The sequence below is a fragment of the Castor canadensis genome, chromosome 5 (genome assembly GCF_047511655.1).
Source record: "Castor canadensis chromosome 5, mCasCan1.hap1v2, whole genome shotgun sequence".
NCBI lineage: Eukaryota > Metazoa > Chordata > Mammalia > Rodentia > Castoridae > Castor > Castor canadensis.
The window spans coordinates 60349256-60363299 of NC_133390.1; the positions used below are offsets into that span (position 1 = coordinate 60349256).

The 14044-nt window shown below is 36.2% G+C and overlaps 1 protein-coding gene across 2 annotated transcripts in view; it reads left to right on the forward strand.

Moving 5' to 3' along the window:
* Positions 1-14044, forward strand: part of Cd96 (CD96 molecule) — an 88858-nt gene that overhangs the window by 9220 nt on the left and 65594 nt on the right. For both annotated transcript variants that reach the window (XM_020156240.2, XM_074073070.1), the window contains exon 3: positions 4843-4967. In XM_020156240.2, the coding sequence (XP_020011829.2) occupies positions 4843-4967 (125 nt within the window). The remainder of the gene's footprint in view (positions 1-4842; positions 4968-14044) is intronic.

Below are 14044 nucleotides of genomic sequence, written 5' to 3' on the forward strand. Positions count from 1 at the left end.
TGAAAATATCCATGAAATGAAAAAAACTGAGATAATTAATTGCAAACAGATCTGTCCTGCACAAAGGCCATGGTTGGAATGTCCCCTTTGGAAGTCACATTGAGACTTCCATCATATGTTGAGTGTGTTTTGATATATTTTCCTAGTCAGTCCAGAATGTATAGAGAATTTATCTCAGCCCTTCTATGACTGTAATTTCCAGAATGTCTGTGTCAAGTGGCTTGCCTGTTCTGCCATTATCTTACCTCATTTGATGCTGCTATAACAGAATATCACACACTGGACAATTTATAAAGAAGAGAAATTTATTTTTCTCACAGTTCTGGAGGCTGTGAAGTCCAAGATCTAGTTATGAGCATCTGGCAAGGGCCTTCTTTGGTGTGTTCTCTGAAGAGGATTTTGCTGTTTTTGAAAGCAAAACTGCTGTTTTTTGCAGCTCTACACTGGTATAACTACATTTTCTCAATGATAAGCTGAGGAAGGGAATAAAGGAGCCATAGGAAAGAATGCTAAAGATTCCTACTGCTCTAACTGAAGATCTAGTGGTTTTTCAAGAGGAAATGCTTCTTAATTTTGTGTTGCCTTTGGTCAATATCTAGGGCTGTGAAATGATTGCTTTAACACATTTGCCCAGTTTTATACTTATCCTTTTTTTTGCTGACTTCTTCATTTCCCCCAAACCAGAAGTCTCTCATCCCTACTCCCTCCACTTTTGATAACAACGCTGCATCTTTAGTTCAAGACCCATATAAGAGCCAAGCAAAGTGGTTCACTTCTGTAATCCCAGCAACATGAGATGAGGTTGGAGAATTGTAGTCCATGGCCAGTGCTGAGCAAAGAGTGTGAAACTATACTTGAAAAATAAACTGAGGCACACAGGGCTAGAGTTGTGGCTCAAGTGGTAGAGCACTTGCCTAGAAGCACAAGATCCTAAGTTCAAACCCTAGTACCACACACACACACACACACACTATACATACATAAATATATATATACACATATATATGTAGTGTATACATGTGTGTGTATACCCACAAAACCATTCCCTTCCTCATAACAATTACTTGTTCTTAGTTCTAAATATAATCAACACTTACCACCAGCCATTATGTAAATGCCTGTGCAGTCTGAAGTGTATTCCACTTGAGAATCCAGGGGATTCTCAAGTGCATGCTATTTCTCTGAGTTCTTGTATGACCTTAAAATTTTTCTACAGTATCTAGATTAATTTTCTTCTATATGAAATCCCTGGCCTACATTGGCTTTCCTTAAATATGTTAAAAATGCTACTCCATTATTTTATGATATATAATTGCTATGAAAAAGCTACTAGCAATCCAATTTTCTTTACCCATAGTTGGTTTTATTCAATATTTTCATAAAACTATGCTTAATGTTGTCCATTCTGGGCCTATTTCCTTACTTCTGTAGTATAATCTTTTAGTATGTATTTTCTAGATTAAGAATTTTTTTCTCGAATTATTTGCTCTGTTCCATGCTTTGAATTTTTTCTTCAAAGCCTTCTATTTTACATGTTTTTGTCTTCTTTTTAAGCCAATTTTAAATATCTCTTAAATCTTATATTAAATTTATTATTAATTATTTGAATATTGCCCTCATTCTGTTTTTTAAATTTTCTTTTAATGCATTAGATTTTGTGTTTATATATTTTCCCTTTTGTTCCAGTTTCATCTTCAATTCTAGAGTGATTTTTAAAAATTATTATTTCTAACCCGTTTCTGGATTTTGTAACCTATCTCATAAGAATTCTTTTCCCCAAAGGACTCAGTTTATCTGTCTTTTTTCAGTTTATATCACTGTCTTTATTTCTCTTAGTCTATAATCATTATTTGTTTTGTGGTCAGGTCTTGCTAATTAATATGCTTTCATTGTTGCAGGAGTGCTGTGTTATTCTCCAGCACTTTTTCTCATAGTAGCTTTATAGGTGAGTCTACTGCATTCCATCTCTATGGCTGATGTTTAAGTTAAATGTATTTTTATTCTTATTATAAAAGGGTGGGTCAGGCTAGCTTTTCTTGTCTTCAGTGTATCTAGAGCCCCCTCTTCTGTTATTTTCAAGATAAACACTATGCTATTGAACTTTCCCAGCGCACTTCCTTTGATTCTTTCCCCTACATTTTATATAAATTGCTTCTTCAATTTCTCCTATTGAACCTGACCCATTTTAATTTGGATTGTACTCCTAACATTTTCTTCTTGGGGTGCATCTTGAGAAGTCCCATCTGCTCCAGGACTGAGAACCCTTTCCTGTTCCCCTTGAAGACACTGGGGATTTGGGGCCTGTAAGACTCCCTTCTTCATTTCGGCTGTTCTTTTCAAATTAGTCTGCCTGTCTGTCCATAGTGATTACCTGTCATGTAGGAGGCAGAGGGTATTCCTCTAGTTCCAAGAGCCATCAGAAGCACAGTTGATTTTTCTGTTTCTTTCTGCACAGTTGCCAATACCATAGGGGTATAGTGGTTTGTGCCCATACCTGTTAATGCAGATATGCTGTTATTTATTGTGCTAATACGTACAGTTTATGAGGTTTTAGTTTAGTCTTTCTGTCTCTATAGGGGATTAAGTTATATTCAAAAAGTTATGCCACTTGTACTGCCAACTTCCCAGAACCTAAACAAACTTTCAAAATACTCATGAGTTGGGAAAATATGCATAAAATGTAATTGATATATTGGATGCATTCCACAGCTTCATAGATATTAGAACCTAGGTCAGTATCTATTTAAAATAAGTAAGACAAGTACAATAATTTCAAAAATAAAATTAGTAGTAGTAATGATTTAAAATTGTAGTGGTGTTATACAAATATCTCCATTATAGTTCAATTCCTTTAACAAAAAAGGATAGGGCTCTTTCTGTTTAAAAAAAATTATAGGGTTAGTACAATATAGTCACCCTCTGTATCTGCAGGTTCCACATCTGCAGATTCAACCAACTGCATACCAAGAATATTTGAAAAATATTACATCTGTACCAAACACATACAGACTTTTTTGTCATTATTTCCTAAACAATGCAACATAGTAACTATTTTTGTAGCATTTACATTATATTGGGTATTATAAGTAATCATGAAATTACTTAAAGTATATTGGGAGGATGCAAATATGCCACATATGTAAGGGAATTGAACATCTGAGGATTTTGTTACTTACCAGGAGTTCTGAAACCAATTCCCTACAAACACTGAGGAAGCAACAATGGAGAGCAAGGAAGGCACTTTTCCCACCTCTTGAGCTTGAGGAAATGAGGGTACAAGATAATAAAGAACCACTGCTTGAGAATTCTTCTTGGAAATGTGCCCTAAAATGAAAACCTGACTTTAGTTAAGCAAAAGAGGCGGAAAGAGTAATCAGTAAAGAATATACACCTGATATACACACCTTCAGGTGACAGCCTGAAGTACAAAGATCCAAAGGCTAAAGGTGGCATTCTTAAACTGAGGAATGTTCCATATTTTTTTTAAAAATATACTGTTGGTAGCAATGAAAATATTCATACCCAATGATTGGTTATGTTTCAGTTATACTTTTAGAAATTTACCTTGGTAGCTGAATGGTCAGAGGAATGCTATTAACATAACATTGATCCTTGCTATCTAACGTGCAATTATTTAAAATAAAATAAAAACTCAAGCCAAAGGAGCATGATGATTCAAAATAATTGAAAATTACAAAACAAATGACAATGGATGTGTATGTTGAATAGATATAAAGTCTTTAAAAATTTCAACCACAAATAGTTCAAGAATACTATAATGCTAAACATTTTTAAATGAGAATATATAAAACAATAGCCAGAAAATAGAACTGTAAAGGTTGAGAAAATGTATAGGTATACAAACAAGGTTTATATACGTATTTTAAAATATAATATTTTAGGTTGTTAGAAAGAAAGAGCTGTCTTCATTTATAAACAATCACTTGATGTTATAATAGCTTAGTCTCAAATGTAAATGCACATACATCATATACTTATAAAACTTCTCCAAAAGGAAAGGCTATAAAACAGATATCTATTTATTTTCATAATAACTTCAAAATTAAATTTATTCATAACTGTCTTCTTCATTCCTTTGTTTAATGAATGTTATAAGTTCTAACAAGATAATTACATATAAACACAGTAAAAAGATCCGTGTTACCAAGGGTTAAGGAAGACTAAATAAGAGAAGTGCAGAGGATTTTTAGGGCAGAAAAACTATTCTGTGTGATAGTATAGGGGCGGATATGTGGCACCATACATTTGTCAAAACCATTGGTCAAAACAACAGTAACAGCGATCCCAATACAAACTATGGACTTTGGGTAGCACGATGTATCAATGTAGGTTCCTTGATTGTAGCAAACATACCCCTGTGGTACAGGATGCTGATAGTTGTGGGGGGCGGGTTATATGTGCGTAGAGGTGGTGCCTGAATACTCTCTGCACTTCCTGCTCACTTTTGCTGTGAACCTAAACCTTCTCTAAAAAGTAAAGTCTATTAAACATTTTAAAAGATAATTATAAGCTGGGTTATAAAATTTTATATACTATCTAATTAAGGAAACAAACCTGAAGAAAAACGTACCAATTGAGTTAAGGCAGAAGAACATGTCAAACTCTGAGTTGAATTCTGTTAGGATAAGCAACTCTCTGCATTTCTCCTGGCTCAGTTTCGCCACTTACACAAGGAAGACTACATTGAGGTTCTGCCCCTTTAGCTCATAGGCACAGCCTGAGGATAGATGAATCTGTATACTAAAACTATTTTGTCTCTCTGATAAAAGACACTTCATATGCCAAAGATCCTTGTACTTTCCACCTTGTGTTTTCTTATAGTTACACAGGAGGAATGGAGAAGCAACTATACAATAGAAATAGAGATAAATCAGACCCTGGAAATACCATGCATTCAAAATATCTCCTCAGAAATTTCATCCAAGTTCACCTTTGCATGGTTGGTGGTAAGTGTTGCCCTTTCCGGTGAATAACTGCAATGATCATTAAATATTAATGAAGTAAAGTGAATACCGAGTAATAATAGAGAAATACAGAATGATAGGCAGGCATTATGCTGTTGTTTGGGGGAGAGCTGGGGAAGGGAGAAGAGGACACCAAGGGTTCTTCTAACTAGGCAAGCCTCCAAGCTATGTATGAATGCTATGGATTAATTTAGAAATGAGATCCTAAAGGTCAATTTCTATTTCAAACTACATAGCAAATCATGATTACAGAGAGAACAGAGAAGGATGGTGCCCCGTAGAGGAGCCACATCCAGCAGAGCCCCTAGTCACAAGTATTTGTCCTACAAAATGTGTATGTACTGACGTAGACCCCTTCTTCCCAGAACCTGTATTGCTGTGTTCTGAGAAATAAGCAGCAACGCTTCAGAGAAGGAAACAGAAAGTCTAAGGCTTATGAATTATAAGTAGAAAGTTTCCATGAGAGAAGCAGTTCTTACATAGGAAATAGTCACTATATAGCTCTATAATCCCACAGAGGCTGCAAACTCATAGTTGCCATGCCTTCTAACAAAAGAAGAGCCAGAGGAGGCATGGCTTAAGTGGTAGAATGCCTGCCTAGCAAGTATGAGGCCCTTAGTTCAAACCCCAATACCACCAAAAAAAAAAAAAGCTAGAAATATGGATTTTTTGAGAAATTTTCCAATTTAAAAAGTAATATGTAGAGCAAAAATAAGTACCGCTCTATTATTTTAATGGAATAATTTTCTAGGACATCATAAAATGACAGATATTCTTTAAAGTATCAATTTAAAATTTCACTGAGTAGTCATCTTGCTAGTTATGGTTAAATTAATTATTCAGTTGCTAACCATGTCCCATGTGATAACTAAATTCTCCCACTATTTTTCTCTGCTTCATCATTTATATATTTATATATTTTGTCATCTTGTTATTAGTCTGTAACATTATCCTGCCATACTGTGTTGTTTGATTTTCAAATCTAAATCTAACCTTAAAAATTAAAATTCTAGTGACTTAATATATCTTTGAATGAGAATTATACATTTTTGTCTCCTAATGGTAAAGAAAAACAACAAATATGACAAATATGAAAAAACTGCATCATTTTAACTATAACAGAAGCCAACAGAAGGTCAGGTAGCTATTAACCAGTAATATAGTAAATCTCTAAAGCTGTTAAATCAAATGACAACAAGAGAATAATATAATTATAAAGATACCATAAACAAGTTCAAGAATCACATAACAGGGTATTAATTTAGATAGTACAGAATATGATTTTATCACATTATTTTTTAGACTGTCATCCAAATGAAAACATAGGATTTAGAAATTATTCCAAAACCCATAGATCTTCATGAATATAGTAGCTGACACAGTTTGGGAAATATTTGTGATTCACATGATTGATTATTCATATTACAAGTTACCTAGATTTTTGTGGACTGTCTTAGAAATTAGTCCCTACTCATAAAAAGACTTCTCTGAGGTGACGGTATATGGTAGGTGGACTTTATACACCTATATGAAACTTTTTGCAATTGCTTTAAGTGGGGTGGGGAGGAGGTTAAGAGGGAGAGATGATGGGGACAAGGTAAATATTGTACAATATAAGTCTAATTGTAATTGTCACTATGAATCCCCCCATATATTGAATATATCTTAATAAAATTATTTTAAAAGACTTCTCTGGGGATATGCCAAGTTCAAAGTTAATGGACTTGCAGGAAGACCTTAAAATATAACCTGCCATAACTTTTCACTGTCTAGACATTTTTGGGTAGTCAGCTATGTGAAAATAAAAATATATCTTAAGAAAACCTTCCCATAGTATTCTAAAATCTACAATATCTATTTTTTTGTCTGTCACAAAACATGTTTTCTACTCTATAGGATTTGTCTTCCAAAGTGCAATGCTTCCTAAGATCATGACTATATCAGTATAAGTCAATTGCTCTTGATAAACATGATATAATGAGGTTGCTAGAAAAAGATTAAAAGCAGAGACAATCTCATGAGGCCAGAAAACCGGTTAGACTATATGTGACAGTAATGAAAATGCAATATTTATGCCTTTCTTAATTATTAATATTTCCCAGCAATAGGACAAAAAGTTCCTATTCTAATTACCACAAATTCACTACCAATGATATCAGTTAACAAAGCTGTACTGTACAGATTTTCTTTGCTGGCCAGTAAGATACTCTGTAGTATTCTTAAATCACCTTATGAGTATGTAACATTTTTTCCTAAACAAATGGAATGAAAGCCTTTAGCCAGTTTACTTCGTCTATGGTACTCTCTGGGGCAAACTTGTATCACTCATTTCAAAAATCCCTAGCATCCAGTTGCCTAAAACATAGACATTCAACAAATACTTAGTAAATGATTTAATAGATTTGTTTCTATCTGTCCTCATTCTACAGTCATTCATTGTCCTCATATTAAATTGATGGTTGCTAACATTCATGCTGTTTTATTGGTTATTGAGTGGCAGCTCATCAGGTATCAAGGACTAGATAATTGATAAGGGGCATCCTTTATCTAGTAGTGTCCTTCAAAGAAACTAAGAGATGAAACAGACAGACATTATCTTTGAATCCTGCTGGTGCATTTAGAATAAATGAGGGCTAGGAGGAATAGGGTGCATATAAGGTCACACAGTGAGAGGTAAGTCCTAAACATCTCCCAGAACCTCAAACAGTGCTGTCACCTTAAAAACTGAAGCATGATAGAGATAACTTGAGGAAGCTTTTTGAGACAAACCTTTCTTCACAGCAAATGTGCAGATTAAATTCCTACCATGCATCCCTGTTCAAATGTTACAGTCTGGTTTACCCCAACTCTGGATGTCTGTGAAACTTAGCAGGTTTGATATGAAAACATCTAATGTCTATATATTAAGGAATAAACTGACGCTCTTCATGTCTTAAGTGTTACATGTCTTCAGAGGACATAAATACTCTAATCCATATTTTAAATCTTTAATCTCCTGTTAACGTTAACAATAACTAGCACAATGATAAACCAATAGTTCTTACAAAAATGATACAATGTGGCACTGAATACATGACTAAGAAGTAGAGATGAGGAAGATGAGCTCAGGAGAGCAGACACTTGCCATGTTGGACTCAATAACTCCAGCAAGCTGCCCAAGTGCTTCATTGAACCTTGGGAATAATTTCACAAACTAAAATAATTTATCTAGGTCCCTGGAAAACAAAAGTCATGACTCCTTGTATGTGAAATTTTATAAAATCTAATTAACTCAGATATGACCCTCATGGGAAAGGTTATTATTGGGATTCTCAATGTCATCAAAAAACCTATTTGCAAGGGGGAAGAAATGACCCAAACATTGTATGCACATATGAATAAAGGAAAAAAAAACCTATTTGCTGTGTGTACCTAATCCCATACTAAAGCTGTTTTAAATGGAGAAGATTCTTTGCTTTGGGGAGGTTACCTGTCAAGACTGTGACCACACTGATGCAGATAAGGATCAGGTACAAATAGACAAGGTATCTATCATTGAATTGTCATGAGATACTTTACTTACCTAAGTAAACACAAAAGGTCAAACTTGATTAGGTTAACTGAGGATCTGTGTGAGTTGTGGAGTGCTATTTAAGAGATCATAGAGTACATATGTTTGGTTGGGATGACAGTTGGTAGAGGAAGGACAGGTGCTATTTTCCCCCATATTATGTCCTAGGACACAAGAGTATAGTCATCAGGGAAATTCTTCAGACCTATTCTGGGACCTTCTAAATACACTCTAATATTCTGTTTTCATTCCAAACTACCTTCCTGATTTCCCACAATATAAATTAAATTTTAATTTAATTAAATTTTAATTTAATCCAATAAATAGATATAAACCTGTTTTGATTTATATCAATGTTATATTGGACATATTTTCTAGCATGACATACACCTTTAATAAAAATGTAAAAAAATAGCAGCATAGGCAGAAACTAGTTTGATTCTGACTAAATGGAACTGAAAATTTTACTGGTTTTTTTTTGGTGGTAGTACTGGAGATTGAACTTGGGGTCTCACACTTGCTAGGCAGGCACTCTACCCCTTGAGCCACTCCTCCAGCCCAGAAAACTTATGTTTGAACTGTATAATTAAAGAAGAGTTGACTGGCAAAAGACAGACATATTCTGAAGCAAGACTCTGAGACTCAAACAACTTCGCAGTACATGAGAGAAGATTTAGAGGGAATATTTGTTCCCAAAGTCAGTGGATTCAAAAAATGTGCACAGGCCTACCATGGTGGTACATTCCTAAAATTCCAGCTGGGGACTGGAGGAAGCAGGATTGCAAGTTCAAGTCCAGCCAGGGAAAATTAGTGAGACTATCTCAAAAACAAAATACAAACAAAAGAAAAGATCAAAGGGTGTGGCTCAGTGGTAGTGTTCTTGCCTCACATGTGTGAGGTCCTGAGTTCAATGCCCAGTACTACAAAAAGAAACAGAAAAAGTTTCAGTTTTTCTATTTTAAATGATGAAGTGAAGGGCAAGCATATTTGAAATTCAAGCAGTTCAGTATAGTGATAAAGACCTATAATTAAATCCTAGATGCTTATGTATCTTCAAAATTTTATCTGAAATTGTATCTTTTCATTATGCCCTTCCTTAATATTTGTGCTATTTTATAATTAAGAAAAAAGCAAAATGAGATTATAAATAATGATTTCCCATACTTATGGAAAGGCTTGCTATTCAGAAAACAAAACTACTGTCTCTTACTTGATGATAGCTGACCCTAATTATCTTTGATGTGATCCAAATACAAAGTGTAGCCAAACTACAAAGAGCTAACAACATATGTTCTTTAGGAAGATGCTATTCTGTTACTTGAAAATGGACATGACTGGACAGAGACTTAATGGAGGAAATGTGAAGATAGGAAGCAGACTGGAGATAAACAAACAGCCATAGATACATCGAGCTGCAGGAATGACTGTGCTCTGAACATTCAGCACCTGCAACCAGCCCCACAGGTGACTCAGACCTGGATCTGGCTCCAGGCAGCTCAGGCCAGCAGCACACCATGTAACATCACTAAATCAAATAGTGCCAATATCCCTCTTTGGATTGAAAATTCTGGTCCTAGCACAGAAATAGAAAAGCCTGAATCAATTGCCTTAGCATTTGTCAGGCCATGAAGGAGCAGACAGTAGTTTTTCATGATTCAGTATAGCCTTGCCCAGCACTCATCGTGCTCAGCACTGATCGTGCTAATTATGTTACCAAAGTCCTGTGCAGAATTCAATTCTACATTTATTTTTCTTCTTTCTGTCCAGGTTTTTGTATTTTTTTCTTGTGAATTGCTCATCTTAAATAGGCTACAAGCAGACAAGGCAAAGGAACATTCTACCACTTTTGTGATGTTGTATATAACAAAGTCATTAACAATGTGACTTCTGGAGAGAAATTGTTGTCTTCAAGTCCTGGCTCACTCACAAGCTGGGTGACCGAGCTTGGATTGGAGTAGAGTGAGATGAGTCAGACCCTCAATCTTAAGAGCAAAATTTAAGGGGGCAACAAAAAACAAACAGTAATGAAGAGCAATATTTTAGTACAATATTTTTAAAAATCAAAGTATAAGGAAAATCCATGATAAATAAAATATTAAAATTTCAAATAAAGTCACACTGTCGTTTGTTATGAGACTTCACTAATTTTCTAATTAGCCCATGGTTCCTGGGTTCTCCTGGCAGTCATGTCCTCAGTTGTGGGTGCATGTGGTTGACAGTTAGGATAATAGATTGAGCAATGTATGGATTTACGACTGACTTGGTCCATTTTGTGCTGCTGAAACCGAATACCTGAGACTGGATAATTTGTAAAGAACAGAAATGTTTTCTCTCATGGTTCCGAAGGCTAGGAAATTCAAAATCAAGGTGCCACAGGTTACGGACTGGTCCCTTTGCTTCCAAGATGGCACCCTGACTACTGCACTATCCTGATAAACATTATGTCTTTACATGGCAAAAGAGTGGAAGAGAGAGGACCTACTCCCACAAGGCTCCCAGCTCTGCCCCCCCCACACACAGTGGTGGTGATGGAATGCAGGGCCTTGCACATGCTAGGAAAACGCTCTGCCATTCACCTACACTCCCAGCCTATGACAAGCCCTTTTAATATCAACATTAGCTCACTCATGAGGGCAGAGACCTCACGACCCAAAGACTTCCCACTAAGCACCACCTCTTGGGGACTAAGTTTGGGCATGAGTTTTGGAGGGAACAAAAACATGTAAACCATAGCAACAACTCTCCAAATTTCCTCTGGATTAATTATCCAGACATACAGTGAATGTTAATGAAACAGCAGATTGTTTATTGGTGGAACTCGATGGTAATGAATTTGTATTATTGACCACAAATTAAGTGTCAGGACTACAGTAGGTATATCCTGTGTGTCAGCTAGTTAATCTATTCTGCCAACTATAATATATGGGTCCACAAAGGTGTAAACCCAAAAGTTTTAAAAATGTTTATTAATATTTTTAAAAATAGGCATTTTTTCATTGAAAAAAAATGAAGAACAGGAGACAAAAAGTAGGTAAAAGTAAAGGATCCGTACAAGGACTCCTAGCAATTTGTTTCCTGAAGATTAAGTTACCAAAGATCTTATTAGCAGGGAGGAATTGAAGTTTTTCCACAATGCCCATCACCAAATGTGGGTCCTTTTTGGCCCAGTGCAGTGGCTCATACATGTAATTCCAGTTACTTGGGATGCAAAGATCCAGACTACTGAAAAAAGTTAATGAAACCCTAATATCAACAAATAATCCCTAGTGTTGTGGTACACACCTATAATCCCAGCAACACAGGAAGCATAGGCAGGTCTGAAACCTGCCCCAGACAAAAAGTATAAGACCCTATCTGAAATATAATCTAAAGCAAAAAGGTTGAAGGTGTGGTTCAAGTGATAGAGTGTTTATCTATCAAGCACCAACACCCTGGGTTCAAATCCCAGTATCACCAAAAAAAAAAAAAAAAAAAAAAAGGCTCCTTTCAACCAGTATGTCCCCATCCCTGTGATAAATGCTTCTGGCTTTCTAGGGTGTCCTGGCTTTCTAGGGTGTCTTAAATTTCCCATTCCAGATACTCCAGCAGGTTTTTTTCATTTTTATTTCTTTATGGTTTGGATTTCATGAGCACAGGTTGTCTCTGAATCTCACTCATCCCTGCTTCTGGGCATCCTTCTTATGAAATGCTGCGACTAAAACACCTTCATACTCTGTGAGAGCCTTGAGCAAGTTACTTAACCTCAATTCACTCCAGATTGTTGTAAGGAGTATAAGATTCGAAAGAACTTTTCACCATATTTTTACCAACATAGTTGGTAAAGGACAAATTCAAGTTATAACTCAGGAGAATATGAAATTTTAGTAGTGGCCACAACACACCACAATCATTTCCCCTCTCCCAGTGCTAGTCATGTCATTGTTTGCCTGTGTTCGTTTGTTCCACCCTTTTTCTCTTTTGCTCAGAAGGTAGCCGGGCATGTGCATGTTCTTGCCTTGATCTTCTTCATAACCTGGGATTCCAGCAAATCTCAGGATCTCTTATGTTGTAGGTTACAGGATTCCTGGCAGCCGAATTCCATCTTTCCTAATAAAGGAATAAACCTCTTTCTGTGCCATAATCAAATGCCCAGGAAAAGCAAAACAAAACAGCATGAAACAACTTTTAAAGTTAAGTTCTGTCTATTTGTTTATTTACTTATTGTATCTTTATCAATGAAATTACTAGGGACAATCTCACCGTGTTATATGATAAAGGCAAAGGCAGTTTATCTTAAAAGTCTTGTGACTGCCTTTCTTCCCACAACAAACTGAAGACAGGAATATTCCAAATGGCAAGTCATATGTTAGATAGCCAAGAACATTTTTTCAATCCCAAAATCCTTACAAAAGCAGTGTCCTGAATAAGCAAGAGACCATAAAATATACCTCCTGGTGTGAAGGGGCCTGCAGGGGGAGCCTCCATCCTTAACTATGGCCTCTAGGTCAGATGCTGAGGAGACCACCTTCTACTTCTTTGTTGGTACTGCCCACAATAGGACTCCCTTTGATCTTCTGGTCCTCTTCAATAGGGCAGCCCAGGGTCCTGAGACCTTAGAAGATACCTGCTTCAGAGGTAGGACATTAGCAGGGTGTGACTCGTTTCAGGAAACACTACAGTGTTATAGAACATCCTCACCAGATTCATCTAAATAATTGTGACTCACATAAGAATTTCTGCTAAATATGTTCTACAATCAAACTAAGAATTCTGTCTATACTTCACTTTATTCGTCATCTGTTTTCCATGTCTTCTATCCTGAATCTATCTCATTTTTTAAACTAGAGATCCCAAGTCATAAGTGTTTGCTTTAATTATTTTCATCATTTTTGTTATTTTCCACATCAAATGCATCCTATTCACCCTCTCTATCCAGCTCCTTCCATTTCTCCGGTGACTCATCTGTTGTTTGGAGTTAGGCCAGTTGGTCTCAGCCCTGGCTCCCCTGAGAACTTTCACAAAATGCCCTAGCCTCAGCCTGAGCCCAGACAGATTCTAGAGGATTCTCTAGAGGAGGCTTTTGTATATCAGATGGTTTCAAAGCAGTTCAAATGAGAATATCGAGTTATTCTAATAGGGTACAAGATTTTAACCAGTCCTCAACACGTGTGCCCCTCAAGAGTCCTCTCTGCACTGGTAAGTTGGCCCCTTTACTAACACAAGCCGACACTGTGACCACAAAACTTGTCCATGAAAACACTGGGGATGGCGAGAATAGTAGGGGCTCCTCTTCACAGACCCCAAACTGGACAGATAATAGACAAACCAAGTACTCCAAATAAACACTAATCTCCAAATTTCAGGTTAGCATTTACAGTCCACTCTTCATGAGTCCTCTTTGAAGCTGATACAAGCACAGAAATAAGGGTATACAACTCTAAGGGTTAAGACCATGATTAAGATGGTGAACAAAATTTAAGGAGATACCCACTCACCGGGGCCAAACCTTCACTTGCAAGACCCTATGAGT